The sequence below is a fragment of the Coregonus lavaretus genome (genome assembly GCF_964263955.1).
Source record: "Coregonus lavaretus genome assembly, chromosome: 6".
Taxonomy (NCBI): Eukaryota; Metazoa; Chordata; class Actinopteri; order Salmoniformes; family Salmonidae; genus Coregonus; species Coregonus lavaretus.
The window spans coordinates 59,743,390-59,762,423 of NC_139993.1; the positions used below are offsets into that span (position 1 = coordinate 59,743,390).

Here is a 19,034-nt window from a genome sequence, read left to right on the forward strand (position 1 = left end):
TGGTAGGCCACACAAGCTCACAGAACGGGACCGCCGAGTGCTGAAGCGTGTAGCGCATGAAAATCTTCTGTCCTCGGTTGCAACACTCACTATCGAGTTCCAAACTGCCTCTGGAAGGAATGTCAGCACAAGAACTGTTAGTCGGGAGCTTGATGAAATGGGTTTCCATGGCCGAGCAGCCGCACGCAAGCCTAAGATCACCATGCCCAATGCCAAGCGTCGGCTGGAGTGGTGTAAAGCTCGCCGCCATTGGACTCTGGATGGAGCAGTGGAAACGCATTCTCTGGAGTGATGAATCACGCTTCACCATCTGGCAGTCCGACGGATTAATCTGGGTTTGGCAGATGCCAGGGGAACGCTACCTGCCCCAATGCAGTTTGGTGGAGGAGGAATAATGGTCTGGGGCTGTTTTTCATGGTTCGGGCTAGGCCCCTTTGTTCCAGTGAAGGGAAATCCTAATGCTACAGCATACAATGACATTGTAGACAATTCTGTGCTTCCAACTTTGTGGCAACCGTTTGGGGAAGGACCTTTCCTGTTTCAGCATGACAATGTCCCCGTGCACAGAGTGAGGTCATACAGAAATGGTTTTGTCGAGATCGGTGTGGAAGAACTTGACTGGCCTGCACAGAGCCCCGACCTCAACCCCATCGAACACCTTAGGAATGAATTGGAACACACCTGCTAGCCAGGCCTAATCTCCCAACATCAGTGCCTGACCTCACTAATGCTCTTGTGGCTGAATGGAAGTAAGTCCCTGCAGCAATCTTCCAACATCTATAGGAAAGCCATACACACACACACACACACACACACACACACACCATAGACACTGAGGTTCCGCTGGGCTACTCTGCATTCAAACATTCAAACGCTGTCGTAAATTAAAGCTAATGTATACATGAGAATGTTTGGTGCCAAAGGCAGCATAGTTAACCTACACTCAGCATCGATCATTTCAACATCTGGATGGCGATGGCCTCAAGTGAATGCAGTGCATTATGCACTACAGAGCACTCCCATCAGTCAATCCAGATTGATTTAGTGGCGGTGGATCGAATGTGATGTGAAAGGAAATCTGATCCAGGATGTATTGTAGTGGGCGATGTGGTATGAAAAAGAAAGCGTGGATCAACTGGAAAATGTTGAGGAGATCTACAATGTGCAGACAGAATAAGAGGGAGGAACAGAGAGAGTCTCTCTCCTGTTGAACAGTATAGCCTAGACATGTAGAAAATATCAAGGTCTATATCAATTTCTATACATCTCTCTTCGTCAAGCGTTTGCACTAACATTAAATTACAGAGCATTACTTGCTAGAAATCCTTAATGAAAAAAGTAGTTTTATGAGATGGCGTTAGCAACAGGACATTCTTTCTCAGACTTCTTCTGTATGGTATGGTTGTGTTTGGAACCCTTTGTCTGTCCAATCACAGTTCCCCCTGTGGTGGAGGGAGGAGATGAGGTCACAGACACCACGGTCATCATCAACAACCTCCTGGAGCTAGAGTGTCGCGCCACGGGAACACCTTCACCCGTCTTCACGTAAGCCCCTTACACACGTACACACACACACACACACACACACACACACACACACACACACACTGCATCCTCTCTCTCACTAACAAACTTTAAAGCTCTCTGTCTCTCTCTCTGTTCTGTAGGTGGTTTAAGGACGGTCAGCCGGTCAGGCAGGGTGAGGGGTTGAGGGTCACGGCTAACGGCCGTCGGCTGGTCATCTCTCGGCCCCAGGTCTCAGACACGGCACGCTTCCAGTGTGTGGCCACCAATGAGGCCGGAGACCATAAGAGGGACTTCAATGTGGCCGTCCATGGTATACACACTGCTGTGGTTCTGTAAAATCTGTACCTTTGGAAAGTATTCAGACCCCTTGACTTTTTCCACATTTTGTTAGGTTACAGCCTTATCCTAAATTTGATTAAATTGTTGTTTTCCCTCATCAATCTACACACAATACCCCATAATGACAAAGGAACAACTAAAATATCACATTTACGTAAGTATTCAGACCCTTTACTCAGTATTTTGTTGAAGCACCTTTGGCAGAGATTACAGCCTCGAGTCTTCCTTGGTATGACGCTACAAGCTTGGCACACCTGTATTTGGGAAGTTTCTCCCATTCTTCTCTGCAGATCCTCTCAAGCTTTGTCAGGTTGGATGGGGAGCGTTGCTGCACAGCTATTTTCAGGTCTCTCCAGAGATGTTAGATCGGGTTCAAGTCCGGGCTCTGGCTGGGCCACTCAAGGACATTCAGAGACTTGTTCCGAAGCCATTCCTGCGTTGTCTTGGCTGTGTGCTTAGGGTCGTTGTCCTGTTGGAAGGTGAACCTTCGCCCCAGTCTGAGGTCCTGAGCGCTCTGGAGCAGGTTTTCATCAAGGATCTCTCTGTACTTTGCTCTGTTCATCTTTGCCTCGATCGTGACTCTCAGTCAGGTTTCCTCCAGACGTGACGCTTGGCATTCAGGCCAAAGAGTTCAATATTGGTTTCATCAGGCCAGAGAATCTTGTTTCACATGGTCTGAGAGTCTTTAGGTGCTTTTTGGCAAACTCGAAGTGGGCTGTCATGTGCCTTTTACTGAGGAGTGGCTTTCGTCTGGTCACTCTACCATAAAGGCCTGATTGGTGGAGTGCTGCAGAGATGGTTGTCCTTCTGGAAGGTTCTCCCATCTCCACAGAGGAACTCTAGAGCTCTGTCAGAGTGACCATCGGGTTCTTGGTCACCTCCCTGACCAAGACCCTTCTCCCCCGATTGCTCTTGGGGACCTTCAATGCTGCAGAAATGTTTTGGTACCCTTCCCCACATCTGTGCCTCAACACAATCCTGTCTTGGAGCTCTACGGACAATTCCTTCGACATCATGCCTTGGTTTTTGCTCTGACATGCACCTTCAACTGTGGGACCTTATATAGACAGGTGTGTGCCTTTCCAAATCATGTCCAATCAATTGAATTGACCACAGATGGACTCCAACCAAGTTGTAGAAACATCTCAAGGATGATCAATGGAAACAGGATGCACCTGAGCTCAATTTCGAGTCTCATTGCAAAGGGTCTGAATACATATGTAAATAAGGTATTTTATTATTATTATTTTTTTTTTAATACATTTGCAAACATTTCTAAAATCATTTTTTCGCTTTTGTCATTATGGGGTATTGTGTGTAGATTGCTGATGAATTTGTTTTATTTAATCAATTTTAGAATAAGGCGTAACAAAATGTGGAAAAAGTCAAGGGGTCTGAATACTTTCCGAAGGCACTGTATGTTGCTATGTCGCTCATTTCTTGGTTTGATGTTGTTGTTTATCTCTTTCTCTAAGTGGAAGGCTTGAGCTAAATATGTTATAGTTTTTTTTTCATGCAAATTCATGCTGTTTGATAATGTTGAATTCTTGTATTATGTGGAATCAGTTTTTCTCTCTGTTTGATAATGTTGAATTCTTGAATTATGTGGAATCTGTTTTTCTCTTTCTCTCCATCTCTCTCTTCTATTCCTTTCTCCTCTTCCCTCTCTCTTTTCATCTCCCTCTCTTTCGCTCCAGTCCCTCCATCCATCCGCTCCACCGGTCCCTCTGAGAGGTCCGTGGTCCTCCACAGGCCCATCAGCCTCCAGTGTGTTCCCAGTGGCACCCCTCCCCCCAGCATCACCTGGCTCAAAGATGGCCGCCCCGTGGACACTGCCCAGGAGCACCTGAAGGTACAGGACATGACATGACTCTGTAATTCTACCTCCCCATTTGGCCATCTCTGTTGCTATAGTTCTAGCTCCCCTCTTTGTTCAGGTTTATTGTTCTTCTAAGTCCCAGTTACAGTAATGCTCTAGACGTTATTGTTATTCTAAGTCCCAGTTACAGTAATGCTCTAGACGTTATTGTTATTCTAAGTCCCAGTTACAGTAATGCTCTAGACGTTATTGTTATTCTAAGTCCCAGTTACAGTAATGCTCTAGACGTTATTGTTCTTCTAAGTCCCAGTTACAGTAATGCTCTAGACGTTATTGTTATTCTAAGTCCCAGTTACAGTAATGCTCTAGACGTTATTGTTATTCTAAGTCCCAGTTACAGTAATGCTCTAGACGTTATTGTTATTCTAAGTCCCAGTTACAGTAATGCTCTAGACGTTATTGTTATTCTAAGTCCCAGTTACAGTAATGCTCTAGACGTTATTGTTATTCTAAGTCCCAGTTACAGTAATGCTCTAGACGTTATTGTTATTCTAAGTCCCAGTTACAGTAATGCTCTAGACGTTATTGTTCTTCTAAGTCCCAGTTACAGTAATGCTCTAGACGTTATTGTTATTCTAAGTCCCAGTTACAGTAATGCTCTAGACGTTATTGTTATTCTAAGTCCCAGTTACAGTGATGCTCTAGACGTTATTGTTATTCTAAGTCCCAGTTACAGTAATGCTCTAGACGTTATTGTTACTTTTTCTTTCTTACAGTTACTTCTTCCAGTAGCCTGAAAAGCTGGTCAGATGTAGTTGTATTCATGTGTATGTTTCCCTGTTTCCATAGCTGGAGTCGGTCGGTAGGACGCTGCATATCACGGAGGCCAGACTAGAGGATGCTGGGAGATATACGTGTGTGGCAACAAACGCAGCAGGAGAGACCCAGCAACACAATCGCCTCAGTGTCCATGGTAACAGCAGACCCAAAACTCCCAAAACTCTCACTAGCTTTCTCTCTCTGTCTGTCTACCGCTCCTATTTCTCTCTCTGTTTGTCTCTCCTTCTTCACCTCTTCCTCTTTCTCTTGCTCACTGTCTTTCCCCCACATCTCTTTCTTGTTCACTCTCTCCCTCTATTTCACTCTTCTGTCTCCCTCTCCCACGCTCTCTGTACGTCTGCTGTGTCTGCTACTAAACCATATTGTGCCATTCTACAGAGCCTCCAAGCATCCCTTATTCTGGAGAGACCGTCAATGAGACTATAATAGCAGGCTACCCCATCCAGCTGGAGTGCAAGGCCACAGGGAGTCCAGTTCCTGGTAAGACCTATCCAACCCTAACCCTTGACCTCTACTAAGTCATATTACTTAATGCAATATAAAACCACATACCAACGTGCATATTCATGTTTTTTCATTTTCAGAGCAGGTGTTTCTCTAAAGATCTAATATCACAGGAATATTTTAATGAGCAAGCTGTTTTATGCACCTGCAAGCTTCTAAGGAAGACATTTTATTAAAGACAATTTATTTATTTCACCTGCATCTATGCCCCCTTGGCAGAGCGGCTATGTTGGCATGACGATCTGTAGTCTAGTTTATGGATCAATAAGAGCAGCCTGTTGAGAACCAATAAATATTTTAGATTCAATACTTTATGGCAATATTTTATAATTTATTCAATACTTTATGGCAGTAAAGAAAACTGGATGGAGTACAACTGATAGAGGCTAGCTGTGTCTAAATACTCTGAAAACAGTTGACTTTCATCCTTCCTTTTCATCTTGTATCTGAGAAGAACTGAATAGGTGTTCAATATTATACACCCAAAGGTACACTAGACTGGAAATTCCATACAGTATCTATCCATCATATTTATTTCACGCTGAGAGAAGTCAGATAAGCGTAACTTTAATCTGGACACTGTCTTACCTGTCTTTTCTTATCTGTGTCGATGCGGTCAGCCATTACCTGGTACAAGGACGGTCGACCTCTAACCAGCGCAGCCGGGGTGACCATCCTGAAGCGTGGTCAGCTGCTGGAGATCGACCGCGCTCAGCTCTCCGACGCCGGGCTGTACCGGTGTATAGCGGTCAACGTGGCCGGAACCTCAAAGCTCTCTCACAGGCTGCAGGTGTACGGTGAGTGACCGCTTGGCCACGTCCACATAAACCACTGCAACCGCAACATGACCACGTTGTCCAATGTGCAATGTGTTGGTCAGATGTGTAAAGGAATTGATGAATGGAGGATCAGGTTGGGTCAGTGCACACCTTACAGATGCAGGTAATTAGTTACACAACTGACATACAGACAGAGATGCCTTCGGACCAATCAACCAACCACATGTTGCTGCCTCGAATCAAAGGGATTTTGAGACAGGTGATGCCAAAACACTCTTAACCCCGTCCCTGAATAGCAGCGCACAGGGAACATTATGCACTGAAGGATTAAAAGACATAAACATCCAAATTAAATCCATATGAAGTCCTGTGGCATTATTTTATTACATTTTTTTTATTTTACCTTTATTTAACTAGGCAAGTCAGTTAAGAACAAATTCTTATTTACAATGACGGCCTACACCGGCCAAACCCGGACGACGCTGGGCCAATTGTGCGCCGCCCCTATGGGACTCCCAATCACGGCCAGTTGTGATACAGCCTGGAATTGAACCATGGGGTCTGTAGTGACGCCTCAACCACTGAGATGCAGTGCCTTAGACCGATGCGCCACTGCTTTGTGGGAGAAACAGACCCATTTATCTGCCTCTTTAAAGTAAACACATGATTTGATGATGATGATGATGATAAAACAATGTGGATCACCAGACAGGGTGATGTCATCAGATAAGGCCATGACTAGAGCCTCTTTTCTATGGGAATCTTAACATGAGATCACTGCATCAGTTGACTTTTTCTCGCAAATCTCACATTGACACCAATGCATGATGGACATGAAAGAATGGGTAACGTGCATGGATCTCAAGTTAGGATTGGTCCCTAGGAATGCCACTTAAATAGCACCCTATTCCCTATATAGTACACTACTTTAGTACTTTACCTTAGCCCAAAGGGCTCTTGTCAAAAGTAGTGCACTATATAAGGAATAGGATGCCATTTGAGATGCAACCTGTGTGTGTCTGTGTGTGTGTCTGTGTGTCTGTGTATGTGTCTGTGTCTGTGTGTGTGTCTGTGTGTCTGTGTGTCTGTGTGTGTATGTGTCTGTGTGTCTGTGTGCGTAACACTCCTCTTCTCCCCTGGCAGTGCCCCCTGCCATCTCCAGCCGCAGTGCCATGGTGACGGTGGTGGTGAACGACCCTGCCAGCCTGGAGTGTGAGGCCACCGGCGTTCCTCTGCCAAGCCTCACCTGGCTCAAAGATGGCAGCCCTGTTGCCAGTGTGTCCGATGGCATACAGGTAACTGCCCAGCTCCTCAACGTGTGTGTGTGTGTGTGTGTGTGCGCGTGTGCAACTGTGAATTTGTGTGTGTGTGTTTCTGATCTGTGTGTGTGTGTGTCTCTCCCCCTCTGTAGGTGTTGTCCGGTGGTAGAGTGTTGTCTCTCAGCAGTGCCCAGGTCAGTGATACAGGGAAATACACCTGTGTGGCCGTCAACGCAGGAGGAGAACAGCAGAGAGAATACGACCTGAGGGTGTACGGTGAGTCCAACCTCCCTCTAACCAAAACACAAAATACTTATTTCAGTTGTGTACTATGAATCCAGTTGTGTACTATGAATCCAGTGCATGAAAACACATTTTAGTCGCCAGAGACATTATCTTCTTTAACCCAGTACTCTCTATAAGAACTTAGGCTAAGTTCTTGTTATAGGTATTATGTTCTCTGTTATTGTACCAGCTATACTGTATGACAGGGCTCTCCAACCTTTTCTAGCATGAGAGCTACTTTAAAAAAAATGAAATGTCGTTAGCTACTAATATTTATCTAGCTTTCAAATAGGCATGTTCTTCTCTTCTCCTCTCCCCTGCAACTCTTCCCCGGGTCCTTAGTGTACAAGAGAAAGTAGTGCACTATGTGTTCTGTCAATATAACTGGTAAAATAATGGTTAATAAACAACTCTAAGGTGGGCCCTATAAAATCTCGAATTTTTTTCCCCAAATTATGTTTTCTCATTTTTATTTTTCCTGGTTTTAGATGTTTTGTGTTTTTCACTCTCAAAATTACAATTGTTCATAGAGAAACAATGACATTGGATGTTCTGAGTCCATGCCAATGCTTAAATCACATCAGAATACCTTTTGTTTTGGTGTGGAAGAACTATACTGTATGACATACTTATACAAGATATATTACAATTTATGGAATGCTGAGTACCTCATCCGTGAACTAATTTGTGTAATATTGAAAGCGAGTCCAGTAAACGTAAAATATGGGATATACACGGCAACATTTTAATGACTGTTCAAAGAGGCTTTGACAATAACATACGCCTGGGAAGGAAGTATGGTTTGTGTTTGAGTTTGGCATTTCAATAAACCATGTCGTTTTTGCTTAGAGAATCGATGTTGACAGCCAATTAGTTTTGAAAATAAATCGAATCAAGTTTTCTCTCAATAATTTTTCTCTATTTAAATAGTATTTGAGAGAAGTGATTGGAGTGTTATGAAGAGTTTCAGACAGATTGGCTCGGTGTGTGTGCGGCCACGTGCGTGTATGTGTGTTTGAGTACGTCCAGGTGTGTGTATTTTGATGTGTGTGCATTTGTGCGTGCCTGAACCCAAATGCACATATGTCTTCTGTTTCTTTAAAAATATCAAAGGATGGTGTCCAGCGAAATGAAGGAAGACTTGTTGTGATCAATGCTGCCACTCTAGAACAACTTCCTGTGTCTGGCCAAATAGTCTCTAGAACAACTTCCTGTGTCTGGCCAAATAGTCTCTAGAACAACTTCCTGTGTCTGGCCAAATAGTCTGTCTCAACCCTTCACATGTCACATGTGTTTTGTTTGTCCAGAGGAATACACATTTGAGGAAATTGGCTTTTAGTCAGTCCAGATTTGAAACGTTGTTGTTGAGAAATCGATCATAGCGAGGACATATTTTAGGATTAGGTTGAAGCAGAGGTTTTTGATTAGCTTCAATGTGGGATTACAGATAAATTGCCTCTCAGAATGGAGGTATCATAAAACAGAGTTATTCTGTGTTGAGGTCAGAGACAGGGCTGTGTTAAGGGAGGAGAACAGACGTTTATTTAGTTTTTCATTCTGAGACCTTCCCCCCCCCTCTCGCTCTTTCTCTCTCTCCATGAGGTCAGTGTCTGGGTCCGGGTCCGATAACGGCCCAGTGCCAGCTACATCGTGGGAAATGTAGTCAGCTCTTGACAAACAGTGACACCCAAAGTTCAAGAACTGTCTTGGAACTCTGGAGAGAGGAAATGTTCTAACCAGATCCTCTGAAGCTCTGATAGATGGTGAAAGCCTGTTGAAGTGACTCGGACTGGCTCAGTTTGTTATCTGACTTTATCTGACAGCAGCTCATTGTGAAGCTGGTCTAGCCCAGGATATAGTGGTACCATATAGTACTGGCAACAAATTATACATTGTCAGAGCTGTGGAATGGCATTGTTTGGTGTTTACAGTCTTAGGTGTGGGTAAGAGTCAGCAAGTCAATTTCTTCAACTTGTGATTGAGATATATTTTTGTGACCATTTTCTTCAGTGGTGAAAATGGGTTCACCGGGTTCCCAATGTGAAATTATTTTGACATTTAACCTTTAAGTGAGTTGAAAGATTTCACATGGTTGGGCTCCCACTTTGCAGAGTGACTTTTTAATTGTCGCTGACACTGCTTCTGTGTATTTATGTGTTACAGTGCCACCCAACATCATGGGTGAGGAGGTGAATGCCACGGTAATGCTGGGTCGCTCAGTGGAGCTGCGTTGCCAGAGTGACGCGATCCCTCCTCCCACTCTGTCCTGGCGCAAAGATGGCCGCCCGCTCTTCAGGAAGCCAGGACTGACCGTGTCTGAGGACGGGAGTGTGCTGAAGGTACGGTCCTATTTCTATCCCCCTCTCTCTCTCTCTCTCTCTCTCTCTATCTATATATATATATATTAGTCTATTTCTATCTAACCCTACTCTCTACACACCTCTCTACCTCTCCATGCCTCTCATTGGTTATTGATTGTGACTGGCAGGTTGACAGGCCTATCATATCTCTTGTATCTTACTCTCTGTGAATGTGATTGGCAGATTGACAGTGCTCAGGTGCAGGACTCCGGCAGATACACCTGTGAGGCCACCAATATCGCTGGCAAGACTGAGAAGAACTACAACCTCAATGTCTGGGGTGAGTTCCTGCTCTGTCTTTCTGTCTGCCCGTCTGTCTGCCTGTCTGCCCGTCTGTCTGCAAGCGCCATGCTCTACCAACTGAGCTACACGGGGCCCCTTATTTCTCTCAAATGTTGTGCACACGTGTTTACATCACTATTAGTGAGCATTTCTCCTTTGCCAAAATAATCCATCCACCTGACAGGTGTGGCATATCAAGAAGCTGATTAAACTTCATGATCATTACCCAGGTGCACCTTGTGCTGGGGACAATAAAAGGCCACTCTAAAATGTGTAGTTTTGTGCCACAGATGTCTCAAGTTTTGAGGGAGCATGCAATTGGCATGCTGACTGCAGGAATTTCCACCAGAGTAGTTGCCAGAGAATTGAATGTTCATTTCTCTACCATAAGCCCCCTCCAACGTCGTTTTAGAGAATTTGGTAGTACGTCCTACCGGCCTCACAATTGTGTGGGCGAGCGGTTTGCTGATGTCAACGTTGTGAACAGAGTACCCCATGGTGGCGGGGGGGTGGGGGGTGGGGTTGTTATGGTATGGGCAGGCATACGCTACGGACAATGAACACAATTGAATTTTATCGATGGCAATTTGAATGCACAAAAATACTGTGACGAGATCATGAGACCCATTGTGAGGCCCATTTTTTTTAAAGGTATCTGTGACCAACAGATGCATATCTGTATTCCCAGTCATGAAATCCATAGATTAGGGCCTAATGGATTTATTTCAATTGACTGATTTCCTCATATGAACTGTAACTCAGTAAAATCTATTAAATTGTTGAATGTTGCGTTTATATTTTTGTTCAGTATATATGTAGCCGTTAGTAGTTGGCGGTAGTCTGGAAACCTTGCTACAAGTTGTCTTCAAACAAAGTAAGACTGATATACTGTAAGTAAGAAAGGTCCATTGTGGTCCATTTGCAGAGCTGTCACTAGTGTTGATAAAGACTCCTGTGCACAGTAGGTCTCACTACAGTAGCACATGCTATAGAGCCTGGCGGTTGCCATGGCTACCAGTTGTTTGGGCTGATATGAAAGTGTTTATGTTGGATCTGCTGTCACCCCTGAGATGATGTGGAAGAGAGAAGTGGGTGTGTGTGTGTGTGATTGAGGGGAGGGCTAGATTTTAATGGAAATGTGCATGAATTATGTGCGTAATGTGATGAGCGTTGATTTGAATGGTGAAGTAATGCGAGAGCACCCCTGTTTTTTTCTTATTGTTATGACAGTTTACTCCAATCACTTCAGTAACACTTCCCTTCATAATGCCATCCCAGTTGTCTAAATATTCCCTGTGCATCCCCAGTCTCTCCCAGTATCCGGGGTTCAGAGGATGTGTCTCCCATGACGGTGATTGAGGGAAGTCTGATCACTCTGGTGTGTGAGTCCAGTGGCATTCCCCCTCCCAGCCTCACCTGGCGCAAGAACGGTAAGATGGATCGGTGTGTGTGTGTGAATGAGAGTGTGTGTGTGTGTGTGTGTGTGTGTGTGTGTGAGAGTGTGTGTGTGCAGTTGTTTATCTATGTGTGTGTTCAGGTTCAGAGTTGAAGTCGGATTCGAGGGTCCGGGCCCTGTCGGGGGGTCGTCAGCTACAGATCTCCGGTGCTGAGAGGACAGACTCCGCCTCTTACACCTGCACTGCCTCCAACACTGCCGGCAACGCAGCCAAGGAGTACAGCCTGCAGGTGTATGGTACGTAAACAGTACAGTAACCTCACAGTGCTGAAAACGAGTGTGTGTGTATATTCCTTTGCATACGTGTGTGTCTTCACTCACCCTCTCCTCTCACTTCAGTCCGCCCTTCCATCAGACGCAGCGAGGGGCCCGCAGGAAATGACATCACCGTGACGAGGGGCGGAGACATCACCCTGCAGTGCGAGGCCGACGGCGTGCCCCGCCCAGCAGTCACATGGCTGAAGGACGGTAGACCAATCACAGGCCAGCGTGGGGCTCAGGTGCTAAATGAGGGGCGGCTCCTACAAATCAAGGACGCCAAGGTTTCGGACACGGGGCGCTACATGTGTGTGGTGGTGAATGTTGCGGGACAGGCAGACGGCAAGCATGATGTCAGCGTACACGGTGAGAGTCTCGTCAACATAGCATAACTTAGAATAGAGAGTGGAAGGGAGGGGGTATCTTTGATGCCTTACACTGGACTATATGGCTGAAAGGAAAACTCATTCTGTACCTGCTAATATTATGATATCTTCATGTCCCAGTTCCTATCAGCAGTTTGTGACCACATTCTGTACATGATATATGGTGTTTGTGTGTGTGTTTGGTTTTATTATCCTTGTGGGGACCAGAAGTCCTCACAAGGATGGTAAAACAAGGGGACATTTTGACATTTGGGCCCCACAAGGAAAATTGCTATTTTAGGCTTAGGGGTTAGGTTTAGGGTTAGGGTTACAATTAGGGTTAGGTCCTATTGTAATGTTAGATTTAGGGTTAGGGGTTAGGGAAAATAGGATATTGAATGGGAATCAATTGTTTGGTCCCCACAAGGATAGCAAAATAAATGTGTGTGTTAATGTGTGTGTCCTCTCTCCAGTCCCCCCCAGTATCAGTGGTCAGACCCAGGTCCCAGAGAATGTGAGTGTGGTGGTGAACAACCCTGTGGCTCTGACCTGTGAGGCCTCCGGCATCCCTCTTCCTGCTATCACCTGGCTGAAGGACGGACGGCCAATCAGAGCCTCCAGCTCTGTCCGCGTCCTCTCAGGTTAGCTCCCATTGGGCCTGGCTTGTGTGACATCATCTTGGTGAAGATAGGCTAAGAATGGCTGTCGTTGACGTGTATCCTCACAACCGTCTGTTGCTATGACAATGCTATGTATCCTTATTCCATCATTTCCTTTGTGCTTAAGGATTAGGACCCCCAGTTTTCCCTGGTCAGGTCACATGGTCAGGAAGAAAGGTCCTTTTAGCTAAGTGGGCAAGGGAAGGAGACGAGGAAAGCAAGCCATGAATTAGAAGTACAGGAATAACCAGGGCCTTCGATTACAATAATGGTCTCGGGTATTAACTAGCCACATAGATCAATGTGACTCCACAGAGAGTTAGACTATCTGTCTCCAAGCAACAGTTGAAAGGCCAAACAGTTGCAATACATCAACTTCAATAAGCAGTAATGTGATCAGTGAGACGAAGGCCAACCCCAACAGAGCTGCAGACGAGGGGGGGTGTAGAAAGACAAGCCTCTGGGAGAGGCAGGAGTTCTTGTTGTTGAACGCTTTAACAAGCTGCTCTCTTTGTGCTTCCAACGACAACAGTCAGCGGTCCTGTCTGCAGCTAAATGGCACCCTATTCCCTATATAGTTTACTACTTTTGACCAGGGCTCTTGTCAAAGATAGTGCACTTGATAGGGAATAGGGTGCCAGTTGGGACGTACTCCCGACCTCCTGTAGTTATGGAAGTCACTTTACCTCAGTCACTTCCTTTACCGTCCTAACTTTGATTTGATTTAATACAAACAAAGCCTCAAACATGGACCGCGGGTCTGACCAGCGGTCACACACATCAACCGCAGCCTGACCACCTTTTCAATCTAGAGGATGTGTGGAAAGGGATATGGCGGGAGTGATTGTGGTCAGCCAGGGAAAAGGATTTGTGTAGAGGTGATTGCTGGTTCAAACCCTGTGGGGTGCGGTCAGTAATTCTCTACTGAAGCAGGCAAGGCAGTTAACATGATATTATTTTATTGCACATTCAGCTGTAATTGTAAGAAAAATGATCTCCAAAAAAAAGTCTAATATTTGACAAATATATCAGCTATAAAAATAAAGATTTAATCCTACCATAAAAATAACTAAGCTCATTCCTATTCTAAAAACCACATCTGTCTGGGACAATTTTCTACTTGAAATCAGAGAACATTGTGCTACTTGTCCTCTGGGATGGCTCTGATGTGCTCCTTGGAGTTGGTGTTGAGTTTGTGTGTATGTGTGCATGCGTGTGCGTGCGTGTGCATGCGTGTGCGTGCGTGTGTGTGCGTGTGTGTGCATTCCCCTTGTGTGTGAACTGTTTCTCAGGAGATGGACCCAGTGTCCAGATAATAACTGTTGTTATAGGAACTGATCTGAGTTCATCTGTTTGAGTGGGTGTGTGTTTGAACAGCTGTGGCTTGGTCAGTGTATCCTGTTTCACACAGCTAAATGGATTTTTAGTGCCCCATAATGCAGAAAGCATGGAAGCCACAATTGTGATGTTGCGAGAGGGAGCATTTTGTCTGTTTACACCTCTTAAAGTTCCAAACAAGTTGTGCACTATGTAGGGAATACAGTGAGGGGAAAAAAGTATTTGATCCCCTGCTGATTTTGTACGTTTGCCCACTGACAAAGAAATGGTCAGTCTATCATTTTAATGGTATGTTTATTTGAACAGTGAGAGACAGAATAACAACAAACAAATCCAGAAAAACAAATGTCAAAAATGTTATAAATTGATTTGCATTTTAATGAGGGAAATAAGTATTTGACCTCCTCTCAATCAGAAAGAGTTCTGGCTCCCAGGTGTCTTTTATACAGGTAACGAGCTGAGATTAGGAGCACACTCTTAAAGGGAGTGCTCCTAATCTCAGTTTGTTACCTGTATAAAAGACACCTGTCCACAGAAGCAATCAATCAATCAGATTCCAAACTCTCCACCATGGCCAAGACCAAAGAGCTCTCCAAGGATGTCAGGGACAAGATTGTAGACGTACACAAGGCTGGAATGGGCTACAAGACCATCGCCAAGCAGCTTGGTGAGAAGGTGACAACAGTTGGTGCGATTATTCACAAATGCAAGAAACACAAAATAACTGTCAATCTGCCTCGGCCTGGGGCTCCATGCAAGATCTCACCTCGTGGAGTTGCAATGATCATGAGAACGGTGAGGAATCAGCCCAGAACTACACGGGAGGATCTTGTCAATGATCTCAAGGCAGCTGGGACCATAGTCACCAAGAAAACAATTGTTAACACACTACGCCGTGAAGGACTGAAATCCTGCGCACCCGCAAGGTCCCCCTGCTCAAGAAAGCACATATATAGGGCCGTCTGAAGTTTGCCAATGAACATCTGAATGATTCAGAGGAGAACTGGGTGAAAGTGTTGTGGTCAGATGAGACCAAAATCGAGCTCTTTGGCATCAACTCAACTCGCCGTGTTTGGAGGAGGAGGAATGCTGCCTATGACCCCAAGAACACCATCCCCACCGTCAAACATGGAGGTGGAAACATTATGCTTTGGGGGTGTTTTTCTGCTAAGGGGACAGGACAACTTCACCGCATCAAAGGGACGATGGACGGGGCCATGTACCGTCAAATCTTGGGTGAGAACCTCCTTCCCTCAGCCAGGGCATTGTAAATGGGCCGTTGATGGGTATTCCAGCATGACAATGACCCAAAACACACGGCCAAGGCAACAAAGGAGTGGCTCAAGAAGAAGCACATTAAGGTCCTGGAGTGGCCTAGCCAGTTTCCAGACCTTAATCCCATAGAAAATCTGTGGAGGGAGCTGAAGGTTCGAGTTGCCAAACGTCAGGCTCGAAACCTTAATGACTTGGAGAAGATCTGCAAAGAGGAGTGGGACAAAATCCCTCCTGAGATGTGTGCAAAGCTGGTGGCCAACTACAAGAAACGTTTGACCTCTGTGATTGCCAACAAGGGTTTTGCCACCAAGTACTAAGTCATGTTTTTCAGAGGGGTCAAATACTTATTTCCCTCAATAAAATGCAAATCAATTTATAAAATTTTTGACATAGGTTTTTCTGGATTTTTGTTGTTGTTATTCTGTCTCTCACTGTTCAAATAAACCTACCATTAAAATTATCGACTGATCATGTCTTTGTCAGTGGGCAAACGTACAAAATCAGCAGGGGATCAAATACTTTTCCCCCTCACTGTATCTTACCATATTGACTTCAGATTAAGTCTTGAAAAGGACCAATCAAAGACACAGTGATTATTTAGAGACTTGCGCTCAACCAACTATTGGCATGTTTGTCAGGAGGGCGGAGCCTTCGTCTGATGCACGCAGCAGTGGAGGATGCTGGGAGATACAGCTGCATTGTGTCCAACACGGCCGGAGAGGAGAGGAAGAACTTTGACCTGGACATCCTGGGTAATGACCTCAATGACCTTTAACCATTTACCTGTGACCTGAGAGAGAAATATGTATTACAGTATGTCACTGGTGGATATTGTGATAGTGAGAATACCTGGGCCCAGATTCACAAAACCTTCTTAAGGAGAAATGTATTCTTAACTGCAATTATTTCCTTAATAATAGACTTAAGAAGAAAGTTAAGCAAAGTTTCTATTCCTCAAAAAGGTTCTTGGACATTTTTCTTATGTTTCTCCTTAAGCAAAAAGTTAAGAAGAAATTAGATTCTTGAAAATAAAGTTATTGGAAATGTTCTTAATTCCAAGATCGGTAAACGCTTGTCTTAAACTCAGGGCAGTGAGATAAAAAGCTCATGGAAGCAATTAAAGATGTTTAATTCACTCACAAACTTCATCTGAAAGTTTCAGTATTGATTATTTTAAACCCAAGAACATGTTTTAGAACAGTAATCTCAGTAAGAAATATGCTAACATGATTGCCATTGCTAGCTAGATGGCTAGCTAAAATGGTTGCCTAGCAACAAACATCTTAAGAAGATTTGTAAGAAGATATTTGAGAAGTTCTTAAGAAAATCATTATATCTTAAGATATTGTTGAGGAATTCTTATTAACTTCTTATTTTTTTTCTTAAGAAGCTTCTTACGTTTTTGCGTAAGAAGTGTTTTGTGAATCTGGGCCCTGATAACCACTACCGGACAGACTTAACATGAACAACCAGTTTGAAAATGCAATGAAGCCTTCATCACCCCATTATAAGGCCTACATAGATGCTCGAGGGCTGAGGGTTGGTACAGTAGTTGTATTGCTCTTAACCTTTCCCTGTATGTCATCTTCCAGTCCCCCCTAGCATTGTGGATGAAGGCACGGTGCAAGATGCCAAGGTCAAGGAGAAACACAACGTGACACTGACCTGTGAGGTCACTGGTCAGTGACATTATTTCAACACAACTTCACAATGATGACTAAAGTCTGAATATATTGAAATCCAAAATAGACTATTTTACAATTCATACATACTGTAGCAGGAAATTGTTTCACCATCCCGATGGTCGCTAAGGTAACCTATTATTATTATTAACCGTTAACTAGGTAACCCAGTGCCGGAGATCACTTGGCTGAAGGGCGGACAGCCGTTAGGGACAGACAGACGTCACCAGGTGTTGTCTCACGGACGGTACCTCCAGATATCTGGTGCCCAGGTGGCAGACACGGGCAGGTACAGCTGCCTGGCACACAACAGCGCAGGAGACCGCAGCAGACACTTCAACCTCAATGTACTGGGTAGGAGGACCACTACTCTCTAGTATATTTTAGTTACGAATGTGCTCTTTATTTATACTGGTATAAAAAAATCCCATTGAGGTCACATTTTCAGAGGGTAGGTAGGAGGATACCACTCCTCTCAGTAAGTCACTGAGCCTGTGAAAGCTGAAATACTTTACTTCATTTTTAAAACAATGCATGACATGCTAAAGCATCACAAGCTGTTATCCCTTTGTCATGGCTATGTTTAAGATAAGATGTAGGATATAAGGTTTACTCTGGTGATTTATCCTATGCATTCACCACCACCTTAAGCACCACTAGCTTCGTTGACAAAGAGTCTGAATCCCCTCTCCTCTCGCCCCCCCAGTGTCTCCAACCATCGTGGGCTCAGGTCCCGAGGGTTCGGCTGAGGAGGTGACGGTCACCCTGAGCAGCCCCATGTCTCTGGTGTGTGAGGTGCAGTCCTACCCCCCTGCCCTCATCACCTGGCTCAAGGACGGGACGCCGTTCGAGTCCAGCCGCAACGTCCGAGTGCTGCCAGGTGGGCGGACCCTGCAGATCCTGAACGCCCAGGAGGAGGATGCTGGGAGGTACACCTGTGTGGCCACCAATGAGGCTGGAGACAGCCTGAAGAACTACGAGGTCAAAGTTTACAGTGAGTGACTAAAACGTTTTGAAAGATGGGAGTGAGATAGGGAGGTACTACCTTAACTTGTCCAATAAGGACACATCATTGTGTCTATGTACCTATATGTGTGTCTGTGATATCTATGACTGTATACTGAATGTAACTGTAACTCTCCTCTCTTCCTCCTCCTGTCCTCTCCTGCAGTTCCTCCCCAGATCAATAAGAATGATGTCCCAGGTGAGGGGCTGGCCCCCAAAGAGGTCAAGATAAAGGTCAACAACACTCTGACCCTGGAGTGTGAGGCTCAGGCTATCCCTACACCCTCACTGCAATGGTACAAAGACGGACAGGTCAGCACTTTACCTGTACACACACTCTACACACTCACTCTCTCTCTCTCTCTCTCTCTCTCTCTCTCTCTCTCTCTCTCTCTCTCCTTTCTCTCTCTCTCTCTCTCTCTCTCTCCTCTCGCTCTCTCTCCCTCTTGCTCTCTCTCCCTCTCTCCATCTCTTTCACACACACACAATGCCCACACATCTTTCTACAACCAACCCTGATATTCCTCCTTTCCCCAGGTGCTGAGGGCAGATGATCATGTGACTATTACAGCCAACGGTCGTATCGTCAGGATCAAACATGCTCAGGTGTCTGACACTGGACGCTACACCTGCGTAGCAACCAACATCGCCGGGGAGGACGAGAAGGACTTTGATGTAAATATACAAGGTGAACTGGGTTCCCGTTGCTTTTGCTCTGTAGCCCCTCTGCAGGACTCTACTGCGAAGTCTTAGCAGAGGCTGCCCTCTAGTGGTAGTAGACAGTATTTAATCAGAACCTATAAAGCCGAAACCACACAGAGAGACACCTTCAACGGCGTGAAAATTTGCGTGCGAGAGTAGAGAGCGTCAATTCACAACTTAATTGTCATGAGAATCCATATAAACAGTTGTATTTGTTAAGTTCGCTATGTAGCTCTTGTGAATTATTGTTGTGTGTTCCTTTTGACTCACCTTATATAATAATAATAATAATATTATATG

General features: G+C 45.0%; 1 protein-coding gene across 1 annotated transcript in view; it reads left to right on the forward strand.

Moving 5' to 3' along the window:
* The window catches only part of hmcn1 (hemicentin 1), a 183,495-nt gene that overhangs the window by 100,603 nt on the left and 63,858 nt on the right, over nucleotides 1–19,034 (forward strand). The window contains exons 27-46 of the mRNA XM_084163907.1: nucleotides 1,437–1,545; nucleotides 1,668–1,837; nucleotides 3,564–3,718; nucleotides 4,535–4,658; nucleotides 4,904–5,005; nucleotides 5,650–5,826; nucleotides 6,952–7,103; nucleotides 7,220–7,343; nucleotides 9,516–9,691; nucleotides 9,896–9,992; nucleotides 11,302–11,424; nucleotides 11,532–11,687; nucleotides 11,790–12,074; nucleotides 12,547–12,714; nucleotides 15,984–16,097; nucleotides 16,938–17,024; nucleotides 17,190–17,381; nucleotides 17,734–18,021; nucleotides 18,199–18,344; nucleotides 18,570–18,720. Of these exons, the coding sequence (XP_084020033.1) occupies nucleotides 1,437–1,545; nucleotides 1,668–1,837; nucleotides 3,564–3,718; nucleotides 4,535–4,658; nucleotides 4,904–5,005; nucleotides 5,650–5,826; nucleotides 6,952–7,103; nucleotides 7,220–7,343; nucleotides 9,516–9,691; nucleotides 9,896–9,992; nucleotides 11,302–11,424; nucleotides 11,532–11,687; nucleotides 11,790–12,074; nucleotides 12,547–12,714; nucleotides 15,984–16,097; nucleotides 16,938–17,024; nucleotides 17,190–17,381; nucleotides 17,734–18,021; nucleotides 18,199–18,344; nucleotides 18,570–18,720 (3,096 nt within the window). The remainder of the gene's footprint in view (nucleotides 1–1,436; nucleotides 1,546–1,667; nucleotides 1,838–3,563; nucleotides 3,719–4,534; nucleotides 4,659–4,903; nucleotides 5,006–5,649; nucleotides 5,827–6,951; nucleotides 7,104–7,219; nucleotides 7,344–9,515; nucleotides 9,692–9,895; nucleotides 9,993–11,301; nucleotides 11,425–11,531; nucleotides 11,688–11,789; nucleotides 12,075–12,546; nucleotides 12,715–15,983; nucleotides 16,098–16,937; nucleotides 17,025–17,189; nucleotides 17,382–17,733; nucleotides 18,022–18,198; nucleotides 18,345–18,569; nucleotides 18,721–19,034) is intronic.